A 26033-nucleotide genomic window follows, 5' to 3' on the forward strand; every position below is an offset into this window, starting at 1 on the left:
GGAAGCACGCCTGGCCTAGACCAGTGCTAGGGCCTTTTTGGTCCTGGCCCCTGTCTGGTGGAAGGAGTTCCTGGAGGAACTGTGGGCCCTGCGAGAGCTTTCAGCATTCCACAGGGCCTGCAAAACTGAGCTCTTCCACCAGGTCTACGGTTGAGGCTGGGAGGCCAGGTAGATCAGGCCTCCTCCAATAGAAGCGGTGGTGGCAGCACCCTCTTCCTCCCTCCCCCTCTAGATGATATTGGGGCTATTGCTAGAGCTGAGGCAAGTTAGCGACTGTGTCTTAAGTGTTTATATATATGTAATCTGATTTTATGTCTGTTTTAAGGGGATTTTTATTGGGGTTTTTGTTCAGAAGATTGTAATGTGCCGGAAGCCTTTCGGGAGCAGCGGGCAATAAATTGAATGAATGAATGAATGAATGAATGAATGAATGAATGAATGAATGAATGAATGAATGAATGAATGAATGAATGAATGAACTTTCAGAACCTATCAAGCCCTCTTCCCATATTCTTCTAGGAAGTGGTCAAGGAGATGAATCGTCTGGGCATGATAATCGACTTAACTCACGCAACGCCAGCAACGGCCATGGCTGTCCTGGAGCTCTCCAAAGCGCCGGTCATGTTCAGCCACACAGGAGCCCAAGCCATTTGCAACAACCCCAGGAACATTCCTGATGATGTTCTGCAACGTCTGGTAAGCGGGCCTTTTTCTCTCTTACCTGATGAAAACTGTGAAGAGAGAGAGACGAGGGCAAGGGTCCTCAGCCTTTCTGTGTCTGTGGGCATATTTGGAATTCGCAATCACAAAATGGCTGCCACAGGAGGTGGAGTCAATTACAGAATGGCTGCCACAGGAGGCAAAGCCAACCACAAAATGTCAGGGAGCAAGGTGATACATAACTATAATGGTGACTCTTCAACACTGCAGGCATTGCCCTGCTAAAAGCGCTTAGTGGGCATCAGGAAAGGAATTGGCAGGTCCGATGGCATTGGGGACTTCTGGATAAGGAGATATACTGTTCTCCTTGTAAAGTTGTTGGGGGACATAACCCTTCTGTGGATCAACATAAACAATGTTTAGCCCCCACTGAATTCACATCTTAAAATTTGGGCTATGCCTGGAAGGTAGTTCAACCACCCACCCCCACCCCTCACTGCCATAAATTCTCAATATTTAATCATTCTTCCTGAAAGCCATGCCACTGGGACTGATCTGTTATACTTTGTTGAGTTTTCCATCAGACTGCACTCTGTGTTCATTTCACCCCTGATGACCCACAGTTTGGGGTACTGCTTAAGGGATAAGGAACAATAACCCAAGGGGACCCAGGCTTTGGTTTCTGACAACACATTAGGGCAAATCTGTACCAGGGATGTTGTAAATATGTCTGTGAGCACAATAGATGGTTACCTTGTTCAGAGGTAGCAATCAGGGGTGAAGCAATCACTCCATCTGTTTGGTTCATACCGAGCAGTCCCTTACTGCTGCCAAAGTGGACTCAGCATTCACTGAAACACAGGTTTATTGATGACTGATTTACGGTATATGATTTTTGAGGGATCTGAACCAGGTTTTCACAAAACTATGCATGTGCAAAGACACTGCTGAGTTAAACTGATTGGCATCCATTAGCGTGTCACTAAATACTACTTAGATAAACACTGGGGGGTAGGATGTTATTGAAGAACAGTATTTATTGATGACTGATTTATACAAATTGAGGGTGATTTAATTGTCTAATTAAATGATTGCCTCCTAAGCAGAGTCGTTATGCAGCTGGGATGGGGAGGCAATAGACATCAGCTGGGTTGTAAGGAAAGCAAAGAGAAAGAACCAAATGGTGCAAAAGGCAAAGTATCCTGAATGGCTGAATAACCAGCATTGACCCATACTATATTTCCACAAGACATAAAAATGACAAATTGCACTCTGTGCATGCTCTGGGAAATTGTGCTGTATCATATCAATTATTTAAATGATGCATTTAATATATTCTATGTTTTATATTTTCAGTAATCCCCCCCCCCCCGGATGAAGCTGAATGTGAAACATAGGGGTTGTTCTTTTTGCACCATTTATTTCTTTCACCCCATTTAGCCTCAGTGTGGACCTCATTTCTTTCCTCTGTAGGAGAACAAGCCTGTGCAAAAAGGCCATTGTACTGCATGGTTAAGCGGTGGAACAACCTGTCAAACAAAGATGATACCGGCTCTGATAGACCTATGGTCTGACTCAGGATACGGTAGCTTCGTGTGTTCACAGTACACGAAGAACTCTCTGCCTGATACATTCAAATGATTTGGCAGGGAATATGTACCTGAAGAAGTACTACTAACATGATGTCTTCCATCAACTCCTGAGATTGTACAGCTCATTCTATCACCTCATTCTTCAGTTTGTCCTTCTCTCAAGAGATACTTGCATAGGAAAATGGGATCAGTCTGTCTTTGGCGTAAGGAGAACCAAGGAATGGGAACGTTTCTATTTGTCTTCTTCTTTGCAGAAAGTCAACAAAGGAATTCTGATGGTGTCCTTTGATAAGACGATCGTAGCCTGTGGAGATAAGCAGCCAACCATTTCAGCTGTGGCAGGTAGGCTGGTGGCTACTCCATTGGCGTCTTCTGTTCGTTCCTCTAGAGTTGGGGAGAAAGACAGGTTTAGGTATTCCAGAGTACAGCCTGGATTGCCATTGTGTTCTGTTTCCAGGTTGGGCAGGAGTTATCCAAGCAATTGCTAAGTTAGAACAGGTGGCAAGGAAAGGGTCAAGGTTGAGAACTGACTATTCATCCATTGATCCTTATCTGCCACCTGTCTCCTCCACTCCCCTTCCTTGACGTTCCTGGCCTTTTCACTCCATAACAGGGTTCTCAGCCTCAGATGTAGGGTTGCCAGTCTTCAAGGAGGGTCTGGAGATCACCCAGAATTCCAACTGCAGTGTAGTGCAGTGTAGTGGTTAAGAGCTGATTCCCCGCTCCTCCACATGCAGCCAGCTGGGTGACCTTCAGCTCCTCACAGCCCTGATAGTGCTGTTCTGACCAAGCAGTCCTGTCAGAAGCTCTCTCAGCCCCACCTACCTCACAAGGTGTCTGTTGTGAGGAGAGGAAGAGAAGGCAATTGTATGCTGCTTTCAGACTCCTTCGGGCAGTGAAGAGTGGGGTATAAAAACCAACTCTTCTTCTTAGGAGGAAGAGAACTTGCACTTGAAAGCTCACCCCCCGAATAAATCTTTTTTTGGTCTTAAAGGTGCTACTGGGCTCTGATTTTATTGTGTTACAGAGATCAGTTCCCTTAGGGGGAAAATGCCTGCCTTGGAAGGTGAACCCAATATGGTAGGGTCCCTCCCCTTCCCAAACTCCTACCTCCACAGGCTCTACCTCCCCTCAGTCTCTGGGTATTTCCCAACCCACAGCTGGCAACAATATTCAGGTGAAGCCTGGTGGTTGCCCAGAATCAGAACTGAATTCCAGACTACACGGGTCAGGCAGTGGGAGGAAATGGCCATTTCAGGAGATGGACTCTATGGCATCATATCCTTGATGTTTCTTCCCTTTACAAACTTCATCTTCCGCAGGCACCAGCCTCGAATCTCCAGGAGTTTGCCAAGCGGAGTCGGCAACCTACTCCATATGGCGGAAAGGGATGTGCAGTGTTCTTATTGAGGGATGGCCTTCACGCCTGACAAAATACAACCCTTTATCTAAAAAGCAGGATGGAAATGCAATAAACTGGAAGGAATTAGCAAAAACAGCCTTTCCCTCTTTGCTATATACTAATTCCTTTCTTTTTCTCCCCCCCCTTCCCATTTAGATCATTTTGACCACATAAAGACAACGATAGGGGCAGAACACATCGGAATCGGTGGCGAATACGACGGCATGAATGAGTTAGTAAAAACAAAGTTGAATTTTTAGAAAATGTCTTTATGTTTTTACGTGGAGACAGCTGGGGTGTGCAAAACGGGTTTGGCACTGCAGGCTTCCCCCTGGATCGGTTTCTCATGTAAGGCAACCCAGATTTCACAAGCCAGTACAGCTTCTCTCTAGGCTAGCGGTCCCCAACCTTCTTGTAGTTGGGGACCGCCTCCGAGGGTGGGAGAGAGCCGGCGGACCGGCCGCCGCCGCACGTAAACATGCACGTGCAGTAACCGTGCATATGCGATTTCGCCACTAGGTGGCGCTAATGCACATGCGCAGAGCTGCCGCGCATGTGCGTTTTCCCCAGCAGGGGGTGCAAACACGCATGCGCGGCAGGTCCACGTGTGCACGTTTGCGTCGCTGGCGTGCCGGCGGCTGCACCTGCCTCTTTCCCCCCCTCTCGCTGCAAGGGGGGAGGCAGGCGCAGCCGCTAGCGGCTCGGTACCATGGCCTTTGCGGCCCGCTACCGGGCCGCAGACCGGGGGTTGAGTCTAGGCCACTGCGAGCCATCCTGGTGTAATGGGTGAGAACAGCAACCTCTAATCTGGAGAACCGGGTTTGACTCTCCCCTCCTCTACATGCTTTCAGCTGGGTGACTTGGGCCAGTCACATTCGGATTTGCAACAAGTTTTTAGTCCGTTTCCACACTGAAATTTGCCTTTTCAGGCACGGTCCTGAATCGCTCCCTCATTTGCCCTGCAGCCAAGCAATCCCCAAAAATCCTGTTTTCATTTTTTTGAAGCGGGCCCTAATGGGGTCTAAATCAGGACTGGTCAATGTGGAAAGGTAGCATTTGTTTCTCCCACCCTGTTTGCCATTCTCCTCCATGCTATTTCACCCTCCTTCCAAAGATGGGTCTTTCAGAATGAGTAATTGAGAATAAGGGATTAAAGGCTATTTCATTACTCAGTTTTTAAACCTCCAAAAAATCCCGAAAGTATATCACCAAAAAAGGCCTCTTCAGGAGCATTGGTGTATCCTTCAGTTTCCCCGTCCCTTCCCTAAGCCTTCAAGAGCCTGGCTGCCAGCTTGCATTGGGGAATATTGAGGCAGAATTATGTAAGTGGCTTGGGAAGCCACTGTGGAGAAATAAATGAAAGCACTCATGCATAAAAGGCCCATGTCTTTTGGAACTGGAGTCCCAGCACAAAGGATCAAAGGAAGCATCCTTTTCTCCGAATCTCCCAACCAAGAAAAACTGCTTCCATGATGAGTGCCAGTTACAGCCTTATCTGGCTTTTCAGACATAAAATTTATGCCAGAAAAAGAAAATCTAGTCTCAGTATTTTTGTACTTGGGATCCATAACCAAATAAAGCGAGGAACAATGGTGAGCTTTTTGAAGAGATGTTTTTTGGATTGCTGGAACTGCTAAACTCACACACTTTAAATGCCCCCATTTCTATCCCAGGGGGAGCTGGTATTTTTACGACATCAAACAAAATAGTTTGAATAGAGTATAAATTTCAACAGCTTTAGCTGTACTAGTTAGTTGCAGTAAAAAAAGAAGAAATCAAAGACTAGCAAAGTTTATTCCAGCATTTCATCAGATTCATTCGTTCGTTTGTTCATTCATTCATTCATTACACTTATAGTCTGACTTCCTCCTTGGTGGGACTCAAGGCGGATTACATAAAAATCCATACAATTCCCAATCCTTAAAACCATAAACCTCCAGATGGTAGAAAGAAAATCCTTCCACCCCCTCCACAACCATCCACAAAGGGGTTCAATGATTGATATAGCGAAGCCAGGGTGGGGGGCAAAGCTCTTACACAACCCGGTCTCAACCAAAGACCTGGTAGAAGAGCTCCATTTTACGGGCCCTCCAGCTCCGTCGGGGGATGAGATTTGCATTGATTCTCTGTTTTCTTTTGTTTACAATAGGTACCCCGAAGGCCTGGAGGACGTTTCCAAATACCCAACAATCATCCAAACTCTTTTGGACAGAGGCTGGAGTGACGACGAAATACGAGGCGTTCTGAAAGAGAACTTCCTCCGTGTTTTCCGGGAGGTGGAAAAAGTAAGGCAGAAGAAAATTATAACAGGATGAGCCACACTTGGGTCTGGTTTTGTTTCCCCCCTAGACCTTCTTTATCTTAAGCATGGCTTGGTCACCAAACATGAATAGTCGTGAATTTAGAATCAGACCAGGTAGGGGATCTCTAAGACCATTTGGGGTGGGAGAAGCCTGTGAGTTCTTACCTTCTGTGTAGTGCAGCAACCTTCTATGTGGTGCCTGCTGGTTCCATAGAAAAGGAAGCATCATCTTGATGTCTAGAGGAAGCAGCCATTTTGGAAACACCTGCCTCAATCAAAGGAGGCTACTTCTATTGGAATAGCCAAGCATGTTATGATTGCCTTGGTTAGGTTTAGCAGGAGAGCTGTGAGGAGGATGAGACAATCTTCTCAACATCACATTGACGTGTGATGTCACTTCCAGTGCCAGTCCCATCACTATGCTGGGAGTGATGTCTTAGAATTGACCCAAACCTCTGTTTAAATCTCAGCATGTCTCCCCATCATAATGGTGTTCACCAGAAATGGTGTCCCATGATGCCAAAGAGCTCTTTTAACTTTCCCATGGTAGGGAACTCTAGAGGGGAAGCCAAAGAAAGCTACTGCTACAGCAGGACAGCTGGGCCCTCTAGGCCTAGTTCACATGGCAGCCATTTTATGGTAGTGCCCAATACCCATTTTTAATTCAAGATGGGGCCACAGGCTCAACAAAGTTGGAGAAATTCTGGGGTAACCCAGAAAAAGCTTAGAAACACAGCATCTGTTTTCAGTAGAGGAGCACAGAAAGAGGTGGAAGCCCTTCAGAACATTCGCCCTTCCTCCAAATCAAGAAATAGGTCAAGTGAACGGTCATGTTGACCACCATCTTGCCCATTTGGTACAGAAGTAAGAAGTTAGTGGCAGCATATTTTGAAGCATATCAAAAGAAATTATTGGATGTGGCATGCAACATGACATACAGTCTTCCATCTACCGCTAATTTCCGTTAATCTAAGGGATTTCCATCCACAAGGGTGTGATTTCCTGCTCCCACTGCATCGCAGAATGCCTTTCCGTATGGTGGCTCTGCTTTATATCTCCAGAAATAAACACACACGCACACAAATGAATTACAAAAAGGAAAATAAATGAATGAATAAATACTTTCTTTTTCTAGCCTGTCCTGCCAGTGCTGCTCAGGTTGGGCAAACAACATCAAAAAACAATTAAGTTAAAATCTACATTCATCTAAATAGGTCTATAGATTTGAATATCATCTGGAATCTTTCTTTTTTTGCTAGCAAAACAATTTATGTGTCTCACTCTGAGAACATTCAGTGCAGTTAGCAATCTGGAGTTGTCATATCCATCACAAGGCACCTCCAAAGGGAGGGGGAACCAAATTGGCCCAATATGATGAATGAACAGCACTAAAACAGCCCCCAAAATGAGCTGGATATGTTTTGACTGATATATTTTTCAGTAACCTTTGTAAATTAGGGGACTATAAATCGCTGATCTGCACCAACTTCTTCCTTCCTTCTTCCCGCCTCCATCCCATTTACACTCGGCCCAAACCTGGACCATTTCTGCACTGGAGGCTTCACACTGGACGGCCAGCTGGAGTTTGAATTGGGGCAGATTGCCCCAACTCTTCCTGCTCCCACATGGGGGAATATTTGGCCTGGTACGCCTCATCTACCCCAGATTTGTGCTCCCACATGGGAGCTGGGGCAGTGAACTTCCAAGTGCAGAAACGGCCCTTTTTTCTCATAGCATCAATAACATGGGAAGGCTTCTACTATAAGACGAGCTCCATAAATTAAATGCATATTACGGATGTTTCCGAGCAGAACTCAGTTGGTATAAACATGATCTTCTGTACCATTCCGCACTTTGCATAAATGGTTCAGTGTAAACTTCTCATGCTTGCACAGAAGGTCACAGCTTCATACCCTGGCAGCACCTATTAAAGAATCTTGGGTGGCAAATTTGGGGGAGGACTTTGCTTTGCCAGAGAGTGACTGGCAGTCAGAGCAGACAGTACTGAGCTAGGTTCATACGTCTGGTGGGTCTTACCTTCAACTTCACTCTGGATTTGAATTTTAGGTGCGGGACGATGAGGCTTCGACGCCAGAAAATGAAGAAGAAATCAACCTGGAGATGGTAGCAAATGAATGCCGCCTAGTACTGAAACCTCCTGTTGGTTAGTACACAAATTACTGAAGCCACCATTTTGTACGGTTCATGATGAAAATGAGGCGTCTAATGTTTCACTGCTGTTGTGTTAGAAAGAAAAAAATAATAATAAATCTGCTATGCAAACACATAAATTGATGGCATTTGATCTTTGGAGGTGATCAGCTATTAAGGATCAGGTATTAAGGACATTCCTGAAGAGGTGGGGGGCAGAACCCGGGGAGGGTGGAGTAAAGGGGGGAGCTCAGTAAGGTTGGGATGCCACAAAGTCTGCCCTCTGCAAATGACATTTCTCCAGAGGTGCTGATCTTTGCGCTCTGAAGATCAGTTTTCATTCTGGGGAAACTCCAAACCTCACACAGAGGTTGGCAACCCTACTAAGTACGTGTGTGAGAGGGGAGGATGTATGGGCTCAGGGAGAACAGTGCAGGGAGACCAGGGAAGGTGTTAGAGGAGGGCCTCTTTCAGATTTGGAAGAACTTGGGATATACAACAAGTTAGGACTACCAAGTCACCATTGGCCACTGCCAGGGGATGGAGGGTAGGGTTGCCAGATCAAGTTTGGGAAACTTCTGGAGATTTGGTGGTGGAGCCTAGGGAGGACAGGGATCTCCGAAGTTTAGAGATGAGCACTAATTCTGGGGGATCCCCATATCCCACTTAGAGGCTGGCTTCTCTAAGCAAGTTGCTCCAACTCTGGCAATCTTGGAAGCCCAGCAAGGATTTCTTAGTACCATGATGATGGAGAAGGTCCCATGGAAGTCCTTCCACCAGCTGCAGACAATGTTCCCTTGCAGTGCTTTGCTTCAGGGTAATATATGGTGTTTTCTAGATAGGCTCGCCAGCTCTTTTCTAGATATGCTTGCCAGCTCTTTTCTAGATAGGCTTGCCAGCTCTTGTTTGAGAAATTCTTGGAGGCTGGGGTTGGCGCTTTGAGGAGGGCAGGGTTTGGGGCAAGATCTACCAGCCAGGTTTTCCAGGGGAACTGATCGCTATCATCTGAGGATCAGTTGTAATTTGGGGAGATTTCCAAGGCACATCTGGAAATTGGCAGCACTAGTTGAAGAGCGTGCTGTCTCTTCATGCAGGCCTGGTCTGAATCCAACTTGAACTGCATGTACACCTTGGGTAGAAGACTCTATAGAATCTTCCTCACTGAGCACCATTGTATGGCAGATGAGTCTGTAAAAGTTCTCCAAGTTCCCCTGAAGGCAGAAAATCTGGAAATCACTGTTCCACACTAAAATTTGCAGTCATCACAGGATGGTTTTATGGAGGTAATCTAAGACCAAAAAAAAAAAAAGTTATCCAGTTCAGCTGCTGCAAGAGAACATCAGCATTATGAATTTAATACTAGTTTGAAACTGGTTTACCTGCCCGCAGCTACTTGCGAAGAAACATGGGGACTGTTGTTACTGGAAGACACATTAGACCCCTTAATAGAACTACAGTTCCCAGATCCCAGTTCTTTTGCATGCTACTGGAGATGCAAAAAATTGAGCAATTGTGAAGCCAAATCACTGCCGCACTTAACCACTAGGCCACGCTGACACTCAAGTGAAGTGATACTGGAGCTTTACAGGATGCTCTTTTGGTAAGTCTCCATTCCCCTTACCAGGACCCCCCTTGTTGGTTTTTTGGCTTCTGTATTGTTTAATAGAGTCTCTTGTGGTGCAAGGTGGTAAAGCAGCCAACATGCCATCTGAAGCTCTGACTATGAGGCTGGGAGTTCAATCCCAGCAGCCAAGGTTGACTCAGCCTTCCATCCTTCCGAGGTCGGTAAAATGAGTACCCAGCTTGCTGGGGGGTAAACGGTAATGACTGGGGAAGGCACTGGCAAACCACCCCGTATTGAGTCTGCCATGAAAACGCTAGAGGGCGTCACCCCAAGGGTCAGACATGACTCGGTGCTTGCATGGGGGATACCTTTACCTTACCCTAGAAATCTTGTCGGACAAAGGAGGACAGGAATCTTCGCTGGGCTTTTTTGGCTAGGAAGCTGACAAAGTGACAGATGGGTTGCTTCAGTGCCTTGTGAACACAGGACCATGTTTTAAAAAAAATAATTTATGTGTTCTTCGCATGGAATGTAAACTTCAAGGGGCAGTTAATCGTAAATTGCCAGATTTCCCAAGATTTCCTGAAACACACATTGCAGATGTTGATCTCAGAGCTCAGGAGTTTAAGTTACTCGTTTCATTTATACTCTGCTTTTCTCTCCAGTGGAGATCCAAAGGGACTGACGTCATTTCCATTTCCTCACAACAAACCCTGTGAGGAAAATTAGGCCACCCAGCAAGCTTCCATGGCAGAGGGGGGATTCGAAGAACTCCGGTCTCCCAGACCCTAATTTGACGTTCTAGCCACTACACCACACTGGTTGTCCTCATGAGTCATGTAGTTCCCTTTCTTAGGAAGTGCCAAGCCCGTTTTAGGAATTCTGTCTCCTGAAGTGTGAGAATTTTTAAATCTATTTCCACATAGTCCATAGTCTCTGGTGACATTGCCAGTTCATAGAGTTGAAAATCTAGGTGCACCTTCTGAGAAGTTCTCATTGTCGTCTTTGTCCTGCAATGTCAATGGAATCAGCATTCTGGTAACAGTTTCCCCCCTCTCCTATCTGTCGGGTGGATCTTATCTGCAGTGAAAAAAGGAGGAACTAAGGAAGGATCCCGTTGGACAGAAGAGGGCTGGGCTGGGGGACCGTGGGAACTGCCAGACAAAAGCCACATGTGTCTGTAGTCAGGAGGGGAACTGGGTGCGATGTGCCTATTATGCATACACAGCTCATTTCTAATTCTCCCTCTCTCTCTAAGTCCAGTGGACTGCAATGCAATATATGTGCTCCATACTTTTTCTCCACCTCTGATTTTTGTCTTCGAAATTGCATTGTTGTGTGTGCGTGTGTGTGTGCGTGCGTGCGTGGATACACCCATGAGAAAAAACAGACTTTATGTTGCAATGCCAAAATTTCTTCCTTGTTTGTGCAACAAGGTTGGTCTCTCCTTATTGGTCAGTTTCACACTGGGCAGCTTTCTTAAAATAGGATAGATTCCTCCGTCTGTGTTTATTCTCTGGTAGAGACCTTAGCAGAATATTTGTGGTTCTCCCCTTTTCAGTGCTGAACTCCACTATTGCTTACTTTTCCCATTGTGTATTTGGTAGGGGGGGCTGTTTTCAGGCATGTAAAGTCTAGCAAAATGAGTTTATCGCTAAACTCTGAGCACTGCCAGGAGTCCTGATGCCCCTCACTGTGGTAGTAAAGGAAGCAGGGGGGTGGCTGAGAGAGCCCCTTCCACTGCTGCCATGGAAAGTTTCAAAAACTAAGCCAGCACTGACAGCAGAGTTAAGGATGAGAAATAGTTTCCTACCCCAATCACACCCCTCTGTAGTCCCCCTTCCCATTTCTAAACAGTCTGCCTGCAGATGTTCAAGGTAAGGAGATTGGAGGGGAAGAAAGAGAAATGGGGGGATATATTATCAATGATTCTTTTATGTATTTTTGTAATTTGATTACTGGTCTAGTACCATAATAAAGAGTATTTGATTTGATTTGAAATGGGGGGATATTGACAGAGAAGGGGAGGGGAGGGGAGGAGGGAGAGAGGTAAATTGTTGGGGAAGGGGAAAATAGAGGGATATTAAAAGAGAAAGAGGTGAGTAAAAAAAGGGAGAAAGAAGGTTATTTGAGAAGGGGGAAAGGAAGGAAGCAAAGGTGTGTGTGTGGGGGGGATAAATCCTCCCTGCAACTTTCTTGTGAGTTCCCACTTGTATATTTTAATAGCCAAGTCTGATTATACTTACATCCAGTTATTGCAATCCATGAATGGACAAGACAGGGGGGAAAAAACAGGTTTGCAGAAAAATCTGGAATGTAAAGAAATACATTGGAGGGAATGTAAAACAAAAAAACACCTCACAAAGAAAAAAAGTAGTACCTGCAGCTTTAAGAAATGGAACCTCTCCGTGGCCGTTCCTAGGAAACCACAGCATTCTAAGCTAGGGGGTGTAGGTATAGCCAACCTCCTTGTAAGGATAAAAGGAGGAGGGCAGAATTTAAGCTTCTTTGTGGAGAAAAGTGGAGTATTAATGAAGTACATAAATATAGTAAACAAATATAGTTGCAGACCGGAGGCAAAAAGGCAGGTTGGTGAATGGCTGAGAAAGAGAGAATGAGGCAGGGAAAGGAAAAGAGGATATGAGGGTTGCCAGGACTGGGAAAGGGAAAATGATATGGGGTGGACAATACAGAGGAATGTGATGCCCCCCCCCAACAAATCCTTGAGGTTTTCTTACTCTGTCGGTGGTCTGGGCCCCCAGCCAACTCCCCATGATTGACCATAGTCTTCCTAGGTAGAGCCTGCTTCGGTGGGAGCTGCAGACGGAGGGGCAGATAAAGGTAAGTTGGCTGTTGTGGGAGCAGGAGAGAAAGAAGCAGGAAGAGGCATTGTTTGGCAGGGAGAAATGAAATGCCACCAATTAAGTCCCTGTGGACTGCCTCTTGTTCTTTTCTCTACCTGCTCAGCACTGCCTCGGCTTGCTTCACACCAGTCCGGCCCACAGAGATTTAAACTCTAAGCTCAACACATCCAGAGAAACATCCTGTTCCTATCTGATGCTACCTGTCCTTTGAAATGATCCCTCGCCAGGGGCCGCATTCACCTTGCACAGCATCTGCCGGTCTTCAGCATTTCAATTAAAGTAGAGGCCAAGTGTGTTATCAGGAGAGGCACAGGGTGGATGTTAACGCACCATGCTGGAAGCAGCTGCCTACAACGTGCAGTGTTTGTTTTCCGGTTGCCCAGCGTCTCCTGGGCTTACTGCTGTCTCCAGATTACAAAGATCAGTCTCCCTGAAGGAAATGGGTGCTCTGGAGGGGGGGGACGGACGAAAGGACCCCATAGCATTGCACCCTATTGAGATCCCTTCCCAAATCCCCAGGAATTTCCTAAACCAGAGTTGGCAACCATGGCTTTGTTTGGAACAATCAATCACATTAAACGTCGCCACATGATGGCCAGTGTTCATCAGCAAAATGCCGTCACACCCTCACTGTACTTAAGTCACTGCAAGGCAGGCATGTACAGAACCCAAGATGCAGTGGGGGGGGGAGGGGAAAGAATTGTTCAACAATTCGAAATAGTTGTTTGAGGCACTCTGGCTGTGATCTTGGGTTGAGATTCAGGGAGTAAATCCGTATCTTCATCTTGGGATCTGAAGACACCGCCACTAGAGGGTGTGCAAACGCTGACCGTTTTCTCAAAAGGATAAGAGTCTTCTCTGGACAAGTGGGCCTATTTTTAAGGTGGTTTATTCTGTGAAGAGGGGGATAACCGTCAGGGCTAAATGTATCCACCTCTGTCCAGAAGCCAGTTTCTCCGTGCTTCTTTCTGTTGTGTGTAGTTTCACGCAGAAGCGGTTTGTGTGGGGGGATTTCTAGGCCCCACTGGGATTGGAATGAGGTAATCCTTAAACGAGGTCCTTCCTAAAAAGGGATATTTACATATTTTTCCTTTGTGGGAGGGATTCCTGAAAGGAGATCTTGGATGTGGTCCCTTCATGCTGGTGACTCATTTGAACTGGAAAGTCAGCTCTGAATGCAGTCTGCGATACTTTCTGTTATTCTTTTCTTTCCCACTTTGGTCATAAAGCAGCCAGAGACGTCTTTGTTGGTGTGGGCAGCGAACGTCTGGTGGAACTTCAGCAAACCTGGAGGGTCTGGTGCTCCTTTGCAGCCACAATGCTCTTTTATGAATGTCTCCATCCAGCCAAAATCCGTATGGGCTCCAAAAGAGATCTGCTGAAAATGCTTCTGTGTTTTTTGATGCTGCTTGTGGGCCACTTGGCTTTTGGAGATGACAAAGCCTTGAGAGACCGGGCACTTCAGCTCATGGAGAGTTCACGTTTAATTGATGGGTAGGTAGGGTTTTTTTCTTTTTAAGCATGGTTTGGTAACCCTGGGGCGGGTTGGGTCAGATGCTATATCAAGTGTTTTGTTTTTCTCAAATACTTGTCAATTCCAACTTCAAATGTTGCTGACGGTTGCTGGAAATTTCCTCTGCCCTCCATCCAAAGACACTTCTCATGTGTATCCAGGGAAGGAGGGTTGCTAGGTTCTTCCTGGCAGCTGGCGGGTGATGGAGGGAGACTCACCAGGAGTGGGAGCGAGGCACGGTCACTGGCACCATGGCGATGTCACTTCCAGCATGTGCTGGAAATGATACCATCACACTGTGATGTCACAGCAATACTCTGGTATTTGGGGGGAAACGGCACTGCTATAGAGTCGCCTCTTGGGAAGTCCCCCGCTGGCCACCTGATTTGCAGCCAAGTAACAGTGAGCCCCACCTCTGAGATGGCTAGTTCCCAGATATACAGGGTCTGCTAAGGGTCAGGACTGTGGCTCACAAGAAGAAAAGGCTTTTGCCTCCCAACTGCTTAACTGATTGTAAGTGGCCCTGGGGGGCTCTATTTGTCCCATTGTGAAGTTCACATGCACCAATAGGTCATAGTACAATGGGGCAAATAGCACTTTCCCAGGGTCATTCCAGCAGGAATTGGGAGCCAAGGCCTGCCATAGCCACCTGGCAAGCCCTGGGGCAAGAAAAAAAGTTGAAATAACATGAATTTTGTCTGCATTGATGCTCTAAGTCAGGTATTCCATGGACCCCTCTGAGGGTCTGTGGGAGTTCTGAAGGGGATCCACAGGAGCTCAGAAGTGGCATGGATTGGGAGGAGGGAGGCCCAGGCTATCTTCTCAACTCCTGCTCTTCTTTCTGGCCTACATGAGGCAGAGCCACCATAGGAGCAGTAAAGGCTGGGAGAGGGTGCAAAAGGAGGGCTAAGGGTGCGGGTAGTGATGTCACTTCCAGGGGCGTGGTAGGGGGCGTGGCCAGCTGACATAACTTCCAGGGCTCCTTGAAATCTGAAAAATTATTTCAGGGGCTCCTCCACAGTCAAAAGGTTGAAAAAGGAGGCTCTAAGTGGATAACACAAGCATTGCCCCGAAAATCCAGGCCATGAAGAGGATGGTGGGTGTTAGGACTTCTAAGGAACAGGAATGTGTGACCCAATCATGAAAGAGAACTTCCCCCAGTCTGGTTTTCTTCTGTGAAGTGATATCCAGGCAAGGAAGGGCTCAAAGGCTAGTAGTCCAATCCTAAAGCAAGTCACATCCTTCTAAGTCCATTGAATTCAATGAACATAGAATGATGCAACACTGTCTAGGATGGCACAGTCTAACATCTTTTGCTCTTTTTGCCATTTTAGACACAATGATTTGCCACTGAAGCTGAGATGGTTCTATAAAAACAAGTTGAGTACAATTGACCTCAGGACACTCTCCACCACAGTCACAAATATCCAGAAACTCACCACTGGCCATGTTGGCGCTCAGGCAGGTGTTCCTTATATCCTTGTCGGCGTTGTATGAGACATGCATTACAAAATTAATCTATCCCCTGCGTAGACTGTTCACAGACATAGATCGTTTCCACACTAGGAAGCATACCTTGTTGTAACCTTGTTTTTGATTTCCTTTGGATTCTGCGAGCGGACTCTAGCCTTTCCCCGTTTGGGTTTTCCTCCCCTTGCTTCCCAGGTTGAAACTAGCAACATGCTTTCCGCACTGAGTCCGACAGAGTCCCATCATGCTTTGATCCCTTCCCTTTTTCAAAAAATGTGTTTTTTGCAACATGGTGCCTGCTTGAGCCTTTTGTTGTACTTCTTAATCCTACAATTCTGCACCCTTGATTACCCCCTTTCTCCCTAAGTGTCCTGAATGTATTTTTTAAACTTTTGTTATAACACTATTATGTTATAACATTATAATGCTGCCATGTAAGACTGCAAGACTGCTTTTAAAAAATCTTAGAAACAGCATTGTAACATGATCAAACCTTTTTTCGGAATAGGGGAAGTCAGGGGGAGGAAGGGATGGGGGAGAGAGGATGGTGACAATGAAAGGGGTGTTCTTAAACAACTCAAAACGGTGGGCGTGGAGAAAAACCTGATTGCATACATTTCTGCATTGAACAGCCCTGAATTAGACCCTACTTGAAAAGTTGTAATCTGGTTTCCTGATGGATCCTTTATTGTCAGGCAAGTGAAAGGACAATTCAGGACTGTGCCTGAAGAAGCAAATTTTAGTGCAGAAACAGACAAAAAAGTTGACCCTTTTACAATGCAAATCCGAATAAAATTGCTAGTGTGAAAGCAGTCACCGTCTGGGAGGGAGTTCCATGTGTAAAACTTAATTTCCAGGTTTGTGAGGGTCCAATTCGGATTGAGGTTGTCACACTGCGTGGAGAGGGTGTTTAACCCACGTACCCCATACTATATTCTGACCACAGAATTGCTATTTTGCTCCCATGTAGGAAAAGCGGTGTGGCTCAGTTCCTTTTTGTGGTTTTGGATCAAGCAAATATTCCTTTAACATGTTTCAAAACACACACACACACACAGCTCCCCAGAGTGTCAAATGCATTGTCGGTTTGGATATAAACTGTTTCCTATCTAGTCAACAAGCACACAAAGTTGCTTTCTACTGAGTCAGACCTCTGGTCTATCCGTGTCCCATCTCTTTCTACCTCATCCTTTTGACTAGGGATGCTGGGGCTTGAACCCTAGGACCTCCTGCATGCAGAGCGAATGTTCTACTACTGAGCTATGACCCCTCCTCATTGGGAAACACTGGGGCTGATGGCCTTAGGAAGGACAGCCCCAATCTTTACCGCACGAGCCAGAAACTGGAAAATGGTTTACAATGTGAAATGTAGTAAGGAAAGGACTAATGGCCAGTGGAACTCTCAGAGTCTCTCCTGATCTCAGCCTCTTGTGCTTTAAGATTCCATTCTTGGGGGTCATGAAGGTACCACTGGTCTCCCCCACGAAGCCTTGGGACATCTGTTTCCTCCATCATCACTATCATGCCTGCTTGGTGTTGAGTAATTCAAGGTAGCACATCAAGTAGCTCAGCATCTGTTCTTCATTTCCTGCTGCCTTCTCTCCAGCTTATGCAGAGGCTGAAAGGTACCGGTGCCCAAGCAGGAACAGCCCTGCATCCCTTCTGGCCTGTCTGTGGGTGCTTCCACACATGCTAGGTCATGTGGTTTCAAGCCACTCCAGTGCCTGTTTGCAAGTGGATTTTGCCATTCCACACAGTAAAATCTAGTTGCAAAGTGTACTTTATTGAATGCGGGTGAAAGTGTCCTGTGCTTACAGTGTTTGCAGGCCCGCAAGCAGTCCTCGGGTGGCACAACGCTCAAGACAAGTATAATTCTCTCCATCTGCCTCTTTGGCAGAGAGAGATGTGTAAGTCTAGAAGCAGATATGGAATGCTAATTTATCTCTGAAAAAATATATCTTGTCTCTCTTTCAGTTTTGGTCTGTGTATGTTCTCTGCTCCGCTCAGAACAAAGACGCCGTGCGCCTGACGCTGGAGCAGATTGACGTCGTCAAGCGGATGTGTAAAAACTACGAAGAATTTGAGATGGTGACAACTGCTGAGGGTAAGGCAGCCCCCAGCTTAACAAGGAGATGTCAGGGAGAAAGAGGAGAGATCAGGGAGGTCACCATGGCACCTCTGCTGTTGCTTTGCCCCAGGACATTTCTCCCAGCTGTTCTTTTTGGTAGACTGATTGTGTGGGTATCCCCAGTCAGTGGGTATCCCCGGATCATATGTGTCCACATGAGAATGTGACTGAGGGCAAATAGCATCCACTGGTGGGAGGGGGATGCTTCATTATCTGGTCACCTGGGTGATTAAATTAGCCAATTAAGTCTGGGTGCATGATAATATCACCTTTCCCTTCCTCTCCCCACAACAGACACCCTGTGAGGTAGGTGGGGCTGAGAGAGCTCTAACAGAACAGCTCTGGGAGAACAGCCCTAAGAGAACTGTGACTGGCCCAAAGTCACCCAGATAGCTGCATGTGGAGGAGTGGGGAATTAAGCCCGATTAGAGGCCACCGATCTTAACCGCTAAAGCAAGCTGGCTTTCAAATAAGCAGCAGATAAGGTCCAAGCAGGAGGAGCAGGTGTCGCATGGTGACTGAGGGAAGCAGGCGTAATCCAGAACAAACAAACATTCAAATTTCGGTTTGTCATAAACTGACTCAGGTGACACTTTCTCTCTGCCTCAGTCACCTCTCTGTAATATAAGGATTAGAATACTGTCCTACTTTACAGAGGTACAATTAGGAATTAACGTAATGATTTAGAGTAAGGATTTTGACAAGAAATGTCCATGAAGCCACAAATAGTTGTTGCCAAGTCTTATGACTTACCAAGGCTGTTTTCAGTGTCTGGGTTCCAGTGTGAAATATGAGAGTACCCCTGAGCACGTACAGAGAGAAAACATGACTGGGACTTAACCTCTAGCCGCTTTTTGGTCCTGGGGCTTCAGGGAACCTAGTGGGGAGAGGGAGACCATGCGGCCAGGGATGGATGTGCAGAATGTCCTCTCTTCATCCTCAATCTATGGGCTTCCCATTGAAGAGGAAAACACCCAACCTGGCAAAGAGATGCAATGAGGACCACATTAAATTAATAAAAGACTTCCGCGGTCATTGCCAAACAAATGACTGAAAGACCAGGAAGCTTTTTGGACACTCCTGTATCCTCTCAAGAAAAAAGATTAAGTCAGTTCAGTTCAGCCAGCCCTGGTATTTATTCTCTCCTTTGTTTACCAAACGTATATGTCAGTTTTTGTTTCTAGAATGGCATGTCAAGTAAATTTAATATCAATAACGTTGCATTGATTGTTTTAGCACAACAGCCTCGACAACAGGAAGAAAATATTACAGGAAGAAAAAAGGGCCCTTTCTCAAAAGTATAAGAGAACAAAGTTATCTTGGCTCATTTATGGAACCCTGTCGGGGGGGGGGGGGGGGAGCATGGTTCGAGGAGCATTTCAGAGTCCCAGCCTGTAACTGAAACTACTCTTGTTTCTATGAAAGTTGGAATACGAAGCAGGGTTTTATGGATTGATCAGTTTCAGGGAATTTTATCTTGAGATAATCCAGACCCACAACAATTGAGGTTCTAGCGGTTAGACTAAGCGTCTGTGACTGGCCCAAGTTTCCCAGCAAGCCTTCTTGGCAGAGTAAGGATTCGAACCAGGGTCTCCCAGACCCTAGTTTGACACTCCACCCAATGCACCACATTATATCTTTATGCCTGCTCGTCTCAGTTCCTCTGTAGGCCATTCATCAGCCTTTATTGTTATGGCCAAGGGAGCGTTGCAAAAATGTTCTCTGTATGACGATCCCCTTTTTATGTTACTTTTATTTTTTGATTCCTTGACTGTTTTTTGGCATAGCTGGCTTGGGGTGGTTTCCAACAACGTTTAACTCTTTCCTTTTAAAATCCAGGCATCGAAAACATCCCCAGCAATAAGATCGCTTGCTTGATCGGCATCGAAGGGGGTCATTCCATCGACAACAGTCTTGCGACTCTGCGGATGTATTACGAACTGGGCGTTCGGTACATGGGGCTAACGCACACCTGCAACACTCCCTGGTAATGGTAACCCACACCCAAGTGTCCCTTCTCCCCTCCAAAGAGATGGCCTCTCTCACCATTAGCCAGGGCTGATTAATAGCCCTGTGGTACATTCTTGTCTTATTGGTCTGCCTGAAATGGTGGGAGGGAGCAGAAGGAACTAGAGTGGAGGGGCCTGTGGACAACCTAGGCCCAATAGCCCAATAGCCCAAAAAACGTGCAGCTGATCCTTTGTTCAGTCCACAAGTTGTGCCAGGATTTGGGTGTCAATTGGCTGCCTAAGGATCTCTAAATTGCTCAGGTTGGGAAGCAATTGGGACAGCAACTTCTTTCACCACCTGTTTTTCACAACTTGGGGATGAGACATAATAATTAATGGAATGCAACTTCCAGTCTTGTATAGCCTCTGTTTGTCAGGGAGCTGTGCCAGAAAGGTTGTTTGATATTTCAGCCACTGCTTGTTTTTGCTGTTGGAGATCAGGTTCCTCACTTTGTTGTTAGCATTTTAAAGGAGAAAAGATTTATCTTTTAAAAGCAATCCCCTGCTTAAAATGCTTTCAACAAAACACAACGGTCCAATTTCAGACAGCAAACCCAAGGGAAGGCCGAAGGGGAAAACCCATTCTCCCTTTTCTACAGAGCTCAGCAACAGGCAAACCGAGATGGCACAAGCTCACCTTTTCCATGCAGAATTGGCACTGAGTGCTTTTTAGCCTTGCTGGTTTGGGAACAGACTCTTGAGGTCCCATGCTCTACCTGTAATTTATACCTATACCCTCTTTTGTACTTAATCCAGCCCTCATGAATTCAGAGTGTTAAATCTGTGGATTCAGAGAGCAGGACACTGGTAGTTCATTTCAACTCTTTATTGACCTAAGCATATCACGCTGAACTAAGTTCCCCAACCTCACCCAACATATACAGATCCTGAACGAAAGGATCTCTCCATCCATTAACCTCATTGGTCCTAAGTGGAGATCTCTAATTGGACATGAACTCTGGCATCTCATTGGGTATAGAACAGCTGTGATCCTTGTTTCCCATCGACTGTTCTTACAATCCTAGCTTCTGAGTGGCTGCTTTGCAATCTCAGCTTGGATCTCAAGTTCTGGTCCTCTGAGGAACACCAAGTATTATCAACACTAAGTATAGATGATTCTAAGCATTTCTAGAACTTTCAGTGTTTAAATGTTTCACACATGCCATCTTTTTGTTACAGCCCCGAAAGGTAGGCCTGTATTACTACCTCTCCATATCACAAATGGGAGCTGAGATTGAGGCAAAATGGCTTGTTTAAGGCCACTAAATGAATATGTAGAGGAGGTAAAATCTGAACCCGGGATTGCTCAGCTGACCTGGCATTTCTTGAGCAACTACACCAGTTACTCAGCTGAACTTGTTTGGGCTTGCGTGTGAACCTTTGGCTGCTTCACAGGCGCGCTGCTTCTTTAGAATTCGATTCTGTTTGTTCCTGTAAACATTGGAATGCTATGCTGTTAATCATACGTATCTTGTAAAACCTCCCCTGAGTACATTTCCTGTCTTTTGGTTTCCTCTTTAGGGCAGAAACGTCGTCAAAACAAGCACACGCATTCTATCCAGCCACAAAAGGCTTGACCGCTTTTGGCAAAGTAAGATGAATTTTTGAGAAATGTGTAGCCGTGCTTTTTATGATGTTTGTCCCCAAGTCATTGAGCATGGCTGGCCTTCTCAGCAGAGGAGCAGAAGCCGGGAATTTACTCCCCCATGGCAATTGAGCTCCCTTGATATGCTGAAGTATTATCGGGAGGTGTCCCCTCTCTTCATTTTATTCTCACACCAACCACCATGAAGCAAGTTCATACAAAGGAGAGTGACTAGCCCAAGGATATCCAGTCAGCTTTCGTAGCAGAGTGGAGAGTCTCCCCTGTCCAGGCACGGTCCTGCAGCTCCTATATCAGGGGTAGTCAAACTGCGGCCCTCCAGATGTCCATGGACTACAATTCCCAGGAGCCCCCTGCCAGCGTTTGCTGGCAGGGGGCTCCTGGGAATTGTAGTCCATGGACATCTGGAGGGCCGCAGTTTGACTACCCCTGTCCTATATCATGTAATTTATTTATGTCTCTATTCTTAAAACACTAAAACACTAGAAAACCAACCTACCCACCCCTCCCCGCACACCAACCCCCTTCTGTAATGCAGTGGACTACATACACAACCTCACAGCTCCAGGTGAGGTGTTCAGAGGGAGGACCCCCTCGATATTCCAACACCTGGGCTCAGCCGAATGCCTGGTGGAAGAGCTATGAGTCTGCTCCGAGTTTCCATGTGCAGATGTTAACATTACAGACGCCCCTCAGATCGCAGTTAGAAACAACGCAGTCTGCCGGGCCCTGCAGACACAATATTTCTATCCTTACTGTATATATCACTTTAACCCCCGTTTCCAGTGGGGAAAAAAAATTCTTGCTTCCTATTCCCCCTCCAGCCATTTAAGATTTAGGTCACTTCCGCATGGAAGTGCTGCACTTTCCCTTCCCAATCACAGTGGTTCTTCTGGGAGCTTCTTCACAACATGGTCACCCAGTTGCCCCCCCCCCCATCTGCATGTTGCCCTGCTGCAATGTGACTTTTCCCATTGTGACTTTTCTAAAAGTTCATATTCAAAGCCGGTTTGGGGAAACTGGGGGAGGAAACAGGTGGATTTCCATACTTCCTGTGCTAGCTCAAGTGATATTTCCCCTCCTGCCTGCCGTTAACTCAGATGAGTTTTTTGCTACTTAACACCATATATACTAGCAGAAAAGCCCGTTGTATGAAAAATACAACAGGGGCTAGCCTTCCCTCCCCCCAAAACTGGGCAGGCCCGCCAAGGCTTGGCAAGGCTATAGCCAGGGTTGCTCAGGGGGGGGGGGGAGCTCTGATAGGATATGCTCCCTCCATCCCACCCCTGACCTAGACAGCCCTGCCAAGGCTTGGTGAAGCCATAGCCATGGCTGCTCAGGATGGGTGGAGCACTGGTGGGGCGGGGTCCCTTCTTCTCCCCCCCTCCACCCGACTCAGGTGGATTGGCCGGATTGGAGATTGCCTTGTGGTGTATCTAGTGGGCACACAAGGTCGTGAGGGGTTTGGGGGGACTCCCACCTCTTTTCACTTCTCTCCGAGGCTCGGAGGCTGCAGATCCCTGCTGTGTGAGAGCTGCCCCTGCTGGTGAGTTCCCTTCTCTGCGGCCTCCAGCCTGCAGGCTTTCTTGGTACTGGGGAGAGGGAGAGGCCATCCGCAGAGTTCTTCCACCCCACCCCACCCCACCCAGTCTAACACCCATTGTATTCCTGAATGCAACGGGCTTGGCCCCTAGCATTGACATAATTCATGGACAAAGCATTTCTAGCCTCGTTTAGGGAGACAGAGCAGGGATGAGGCGGGTGGGAATGATCTTGTGCAATGAAGGATGAGTGAGATGTGCTCCAGAACCCTAAACATCGGTTTCAGTTACATGCTTGGGTGGTAGAGGTGTCCGTCTGTTTTGTGCCAGGAAGTGGTAAAGGAGATGAATCGCCTGGGGATGCTGATAGACCTATCACACGCCTCTGATGCAGCAGCCAGGGCTGCCATCCACACCTCCAGAGCACCAGTCATTTTCAGCCATTCCTCGGCCTTCGCAGTGTGCAACAATCCACGTAACGTTCCCGACGCTATTCTTAAACGCCTGGTAAGCAGCGTATTTCTGGGACTATCCAGCCGGGAGGGGGAGGCAACTCATAGTGCTGAAGGATTACGGTTCCACAGTTGCCAGGAAATGGAATTGGAGCAACGGTTCCCCACCGGGCCTTATATAAAAGGCTACGTCCCTATTCAAATTCACCAGCCACAGATAATAGCAATCAGTCAGTCAATCTCTATTAAGGCCCACAAGCCATACAGAAGCAGAACGAATAACCACAATTAACTGATGAATTACCTAAAATTATATCTCTGTATTATAAGGTGGTAAGAGCCTCTTGTGGCGCAGAGTGGTAAGGCAGCAGAAATGTTGTCTGAAAGCTCTGCCCATGAGGCTGGGAGTTCAATCCCAGCAGCTGGCTCAAGGTTGACTCAGCCTTCCACCCTTCCGAGGTTGGTAAAATGAGTGCCCAGCTTGCTGGGGGGTAAACGGTAATGACTGGGGAAGGCACTGGCAAACCACCCTGTATTGAGTCTGCCAAGAAAACGCTAGAGGGTCAGACATGACCCAGTGCTTGCACAGGGGATACCTTTACCTTTACCTTTTATTATAAGGTGACCAAATTTTAACATTGGTAAAGCAGGACATCATTGACCGGGGGAGTTCTTGATTAAAAATTTGGTCTATACGGAGCAACCAAAAGCTTCATAGAACGCATAGAACGCAAAAATAGTATTGTAATATATATATATATATTAATTTCAACATAAGGACAATTTTCCAGGTACCCCCGGATGTCCCTCCAAAAGTGGGACAATCTGGTCACCTTACTGTATTATTATATTCGATCTAATGCAGCAGACAATGAAGGTCAAGAGGTTATCGGAGTAAATTATACACTAGACATTTTCTCAGCCCTGATTCTCATGGTAGAAGACAGAAATCTACCTACTAGTACAGTGATGCTTTGGTTAACCATAGCCCATAAAATGTTAATAATAATGAGATCCCAATTATCTGTAATCAGGAGTAGGCATGCGCGCACACACAAAATTCAGACCGTTTTGGATTTGGCCTGAACCAATTTGGACTGAATAAAACTTTCTCCCATTCATGGGACAGGTCCTTGGGATCCAACCTACAATTTCCTGTTTATGATTGTTTGCTCTTTAAAAAAAAAAAAAGATGAGCTACAACATCAGCAGTGTTCATGCCTCCAGCCAAACCAAAGGTTAAGCTCCCCCCTCCTTAAGGCAATGATTCTTTTCAATGGAAGTCTTCCTGGCTCTATCCACCTGCATATTTGTTTCCAGGCCTAACTATACCTTACGTTGTCTCTGTTCACACAGATTGCTACATCTGAAACCTCACCATCTATGATTATTGTTGTAGCTACTGCTGATGCACTTTCAGGGGATGTTGAACAACCATTCAGTTTCGTTTTTGTCTTCTCTTTTTTTAAAGAAAAAGAATAAAGGGATTATCATGGTGTCGTTCTCAAATAAAATGCTAGCCTGCGGTGACCAAACTGCAAGCATTGCCTCTGTCGCAGGTCTGTAAATGCCAAACTGTCCCTCTCTGTACATCTAAGTGCCTGGGAAGAAAGCTATGACTTACGCCTGTTTAATTTAGGCAAGAAAGGGTACAATTTCATAGGACCCTAGATCAGGGGTAGTCAAACTGCGGCCCTCCAGATGTCCATGGACTACAATTCCCATGAGCCCCTGCCAGCAAATGCTGGCAGGAGGCTCATGGGAATTGTAGTCCGTGGACATCTGGAGTCACGTCTAAGGTTTGGCTGAAAGGGATGGCATCAGAGTCTTCTCTGCATTCTCCCATTCCCCATGCTCAAGCAGCAGCTTGGACTAGGAGGGAGTGGGCAGGAACACCCACCCCAGTGCGTTAAGTTGGTCCCCAAAGTTGGCCATTGGTCTCCTCTTGGTGTAGGAGGAGAACAAAACAGGGACCTCAGGAAACCTTATGGGCTCACACAGCTTTTCTCAACGTCTTTACCATTAAGAACCCCCTGAAACATTCTTCAGGCTTCAAGAAACCTCAGAAGTGGCATGATTGTGCGGAACATGGCTAGGTTTTGTGCATACCGACATGGGGACCCCTCCCCTTTTGACCCTCTCCAGGCCCATCACTGGCCATTGGGCAAGGTCAACACGACCATATATAGCTATATCATTTGATAAATGGCTAACAAATTTTTAAAAACATTTTAAATGAATTCTCCCACCCATTCGGGAAACCCTTCCAAGGCCATCAAGAAATCCCAGGGTTTCACGAAAGCCTAGCTGAGAAAGTCTGCGCTAAGATGATTTGTTCTGGCCTAAATTTTCATGAGTCAGCACTTGCTTCATCAGGTAGAAACATTTCCATTTTTCATTTTCAGCTGTGGCTGGCTTTGTTCTGGCGGCCCACGGCTTTCCCCCAGCTGGTCCTGTTCTCTGGGGCTGAGCATCTGTGAAACGGGGCACTGATCCAGTTATGACAGCGGACGAGGATTATTAATTAAGCTGGCACTCTGGCCTAAAATGGCCTAAAATCAAGTCAAACTTTCTTCCATTGGATTAATTAATCGCAGCATTTTGGCTGCTTCGTCCTCCTTGAACGTTTTCCCATTTAGCACCTTTTGCCATTTTGCATGCCAATTTAGTATGCAGGAGCATTGCAAAATGTGATGCTTTGGAAATGTGCGGTTTCTGCAGTCTGTGAAGCAGAACCACTGTTAAGTCTACCACTCACCATGTGACACAGCAGTATCCTATA

At 46.4% G+C, this 26033-nt stretch overlaps 1 protein-coding gene and 1 long non-coding RNA gene across 8 annotated transcripts in view; one reads left to right on the forward strand and one right to left on the reverse strand.

Moving 5' to 3' along the window:
• Positions 1 to 26033, forward strand: part of LOC143823330 (dipeptidase 2-like) — a 39088-nt gene that overhangs the window by 8875 nt on the left and 4180 nt on the right. The window contains exons 6-17 of one of the 3 annotated variants that reach the window (XM_077309519.1): positions 520 to 696; positions 2507 to 2594; positions 3811 to 3886; positions 5804 to 5939; positions 8024 to 8120; positions 13765 to 14029; positions 15383 to 15509; positions 17493 to 17622; positions 19486 to 19633; positions 21177 to 21246; positions 23130 to 23306; positions 24723 to 24810. In XM_077309519.1, the coding sequence (XP_077165634.1) occupies positions 520 to 696; positions 2507 to 2594; positions 3811 to 3886; positions 5804 to 5939; positions 8024 to 8120; positions 13765 to 14029; positions 15383 to 15509; positions 17493 to 17622; positions 19486 to 19633; positions 21177 to 21246; positions 23130 to 23306; positions 24723 to 24810 (1579 nt within the window). Of the gene's footprint in view, positions 1 to 519; positions 697 to 2506; positions 2595 to 3810; positions 3887 to 5803; positions 5940 to 8023; positions 8121 to 12112; positions 12513 to 13764; positions 14030 to 15382; positions 15510 to 17492; positions 17623 to 19485; positions 19634 to 21176; positions 21247 to 23129; positions 23307 to 24722; positions 24811 to 26033 lie in introns of those variants that run through there. The other 2 variants (XM_077309520.1, XM_077309521.1) reach the window with 2 other exon arrangements.
• LOC143823331 (uncharacterized) lies at positions 619 to 12902 on the reverse strand. 5 transcript variants are annotated; one of them, XR_013226463.1, is made up of 7 exons: positions 12776 to 12902; positions 11918 to 11980; positions 7994 to 9395; positions 6122 to 6300; positions 2321 to 2636; positions 1414 to 1511; positions 619 to 731 (listed from the first exon to the last, which is right to left on the reverse strand). It is a non-coding gene; the product is annotated as an uncharacterized LOC143823331 (long non-coding RNA). The 5 variants fall into 5 exon arrangements; XR_013226464.1 differs by lacking the exon at positions 6122 to 6300 and adding an exon at positions 10651 to 10751; XR_013226460.1 differs by lacking the exon at positions 6122 to 6300.

The sequence above is a fragment of the Paroedura picta genome, chromosome 14 (assembly GCF_049243985.1).
Source record: "Paroedura picta isolate Pp20150507F chromosome 14, Ppicta_v3.0, whole genome shotgun sequence".
Classification (NCBI taxonomy): Eukaryota; Metazoa; Chordata; class Lepidosauria; order Squamata; family Gekkonidae; genus Paroedura; species Paroedura picta.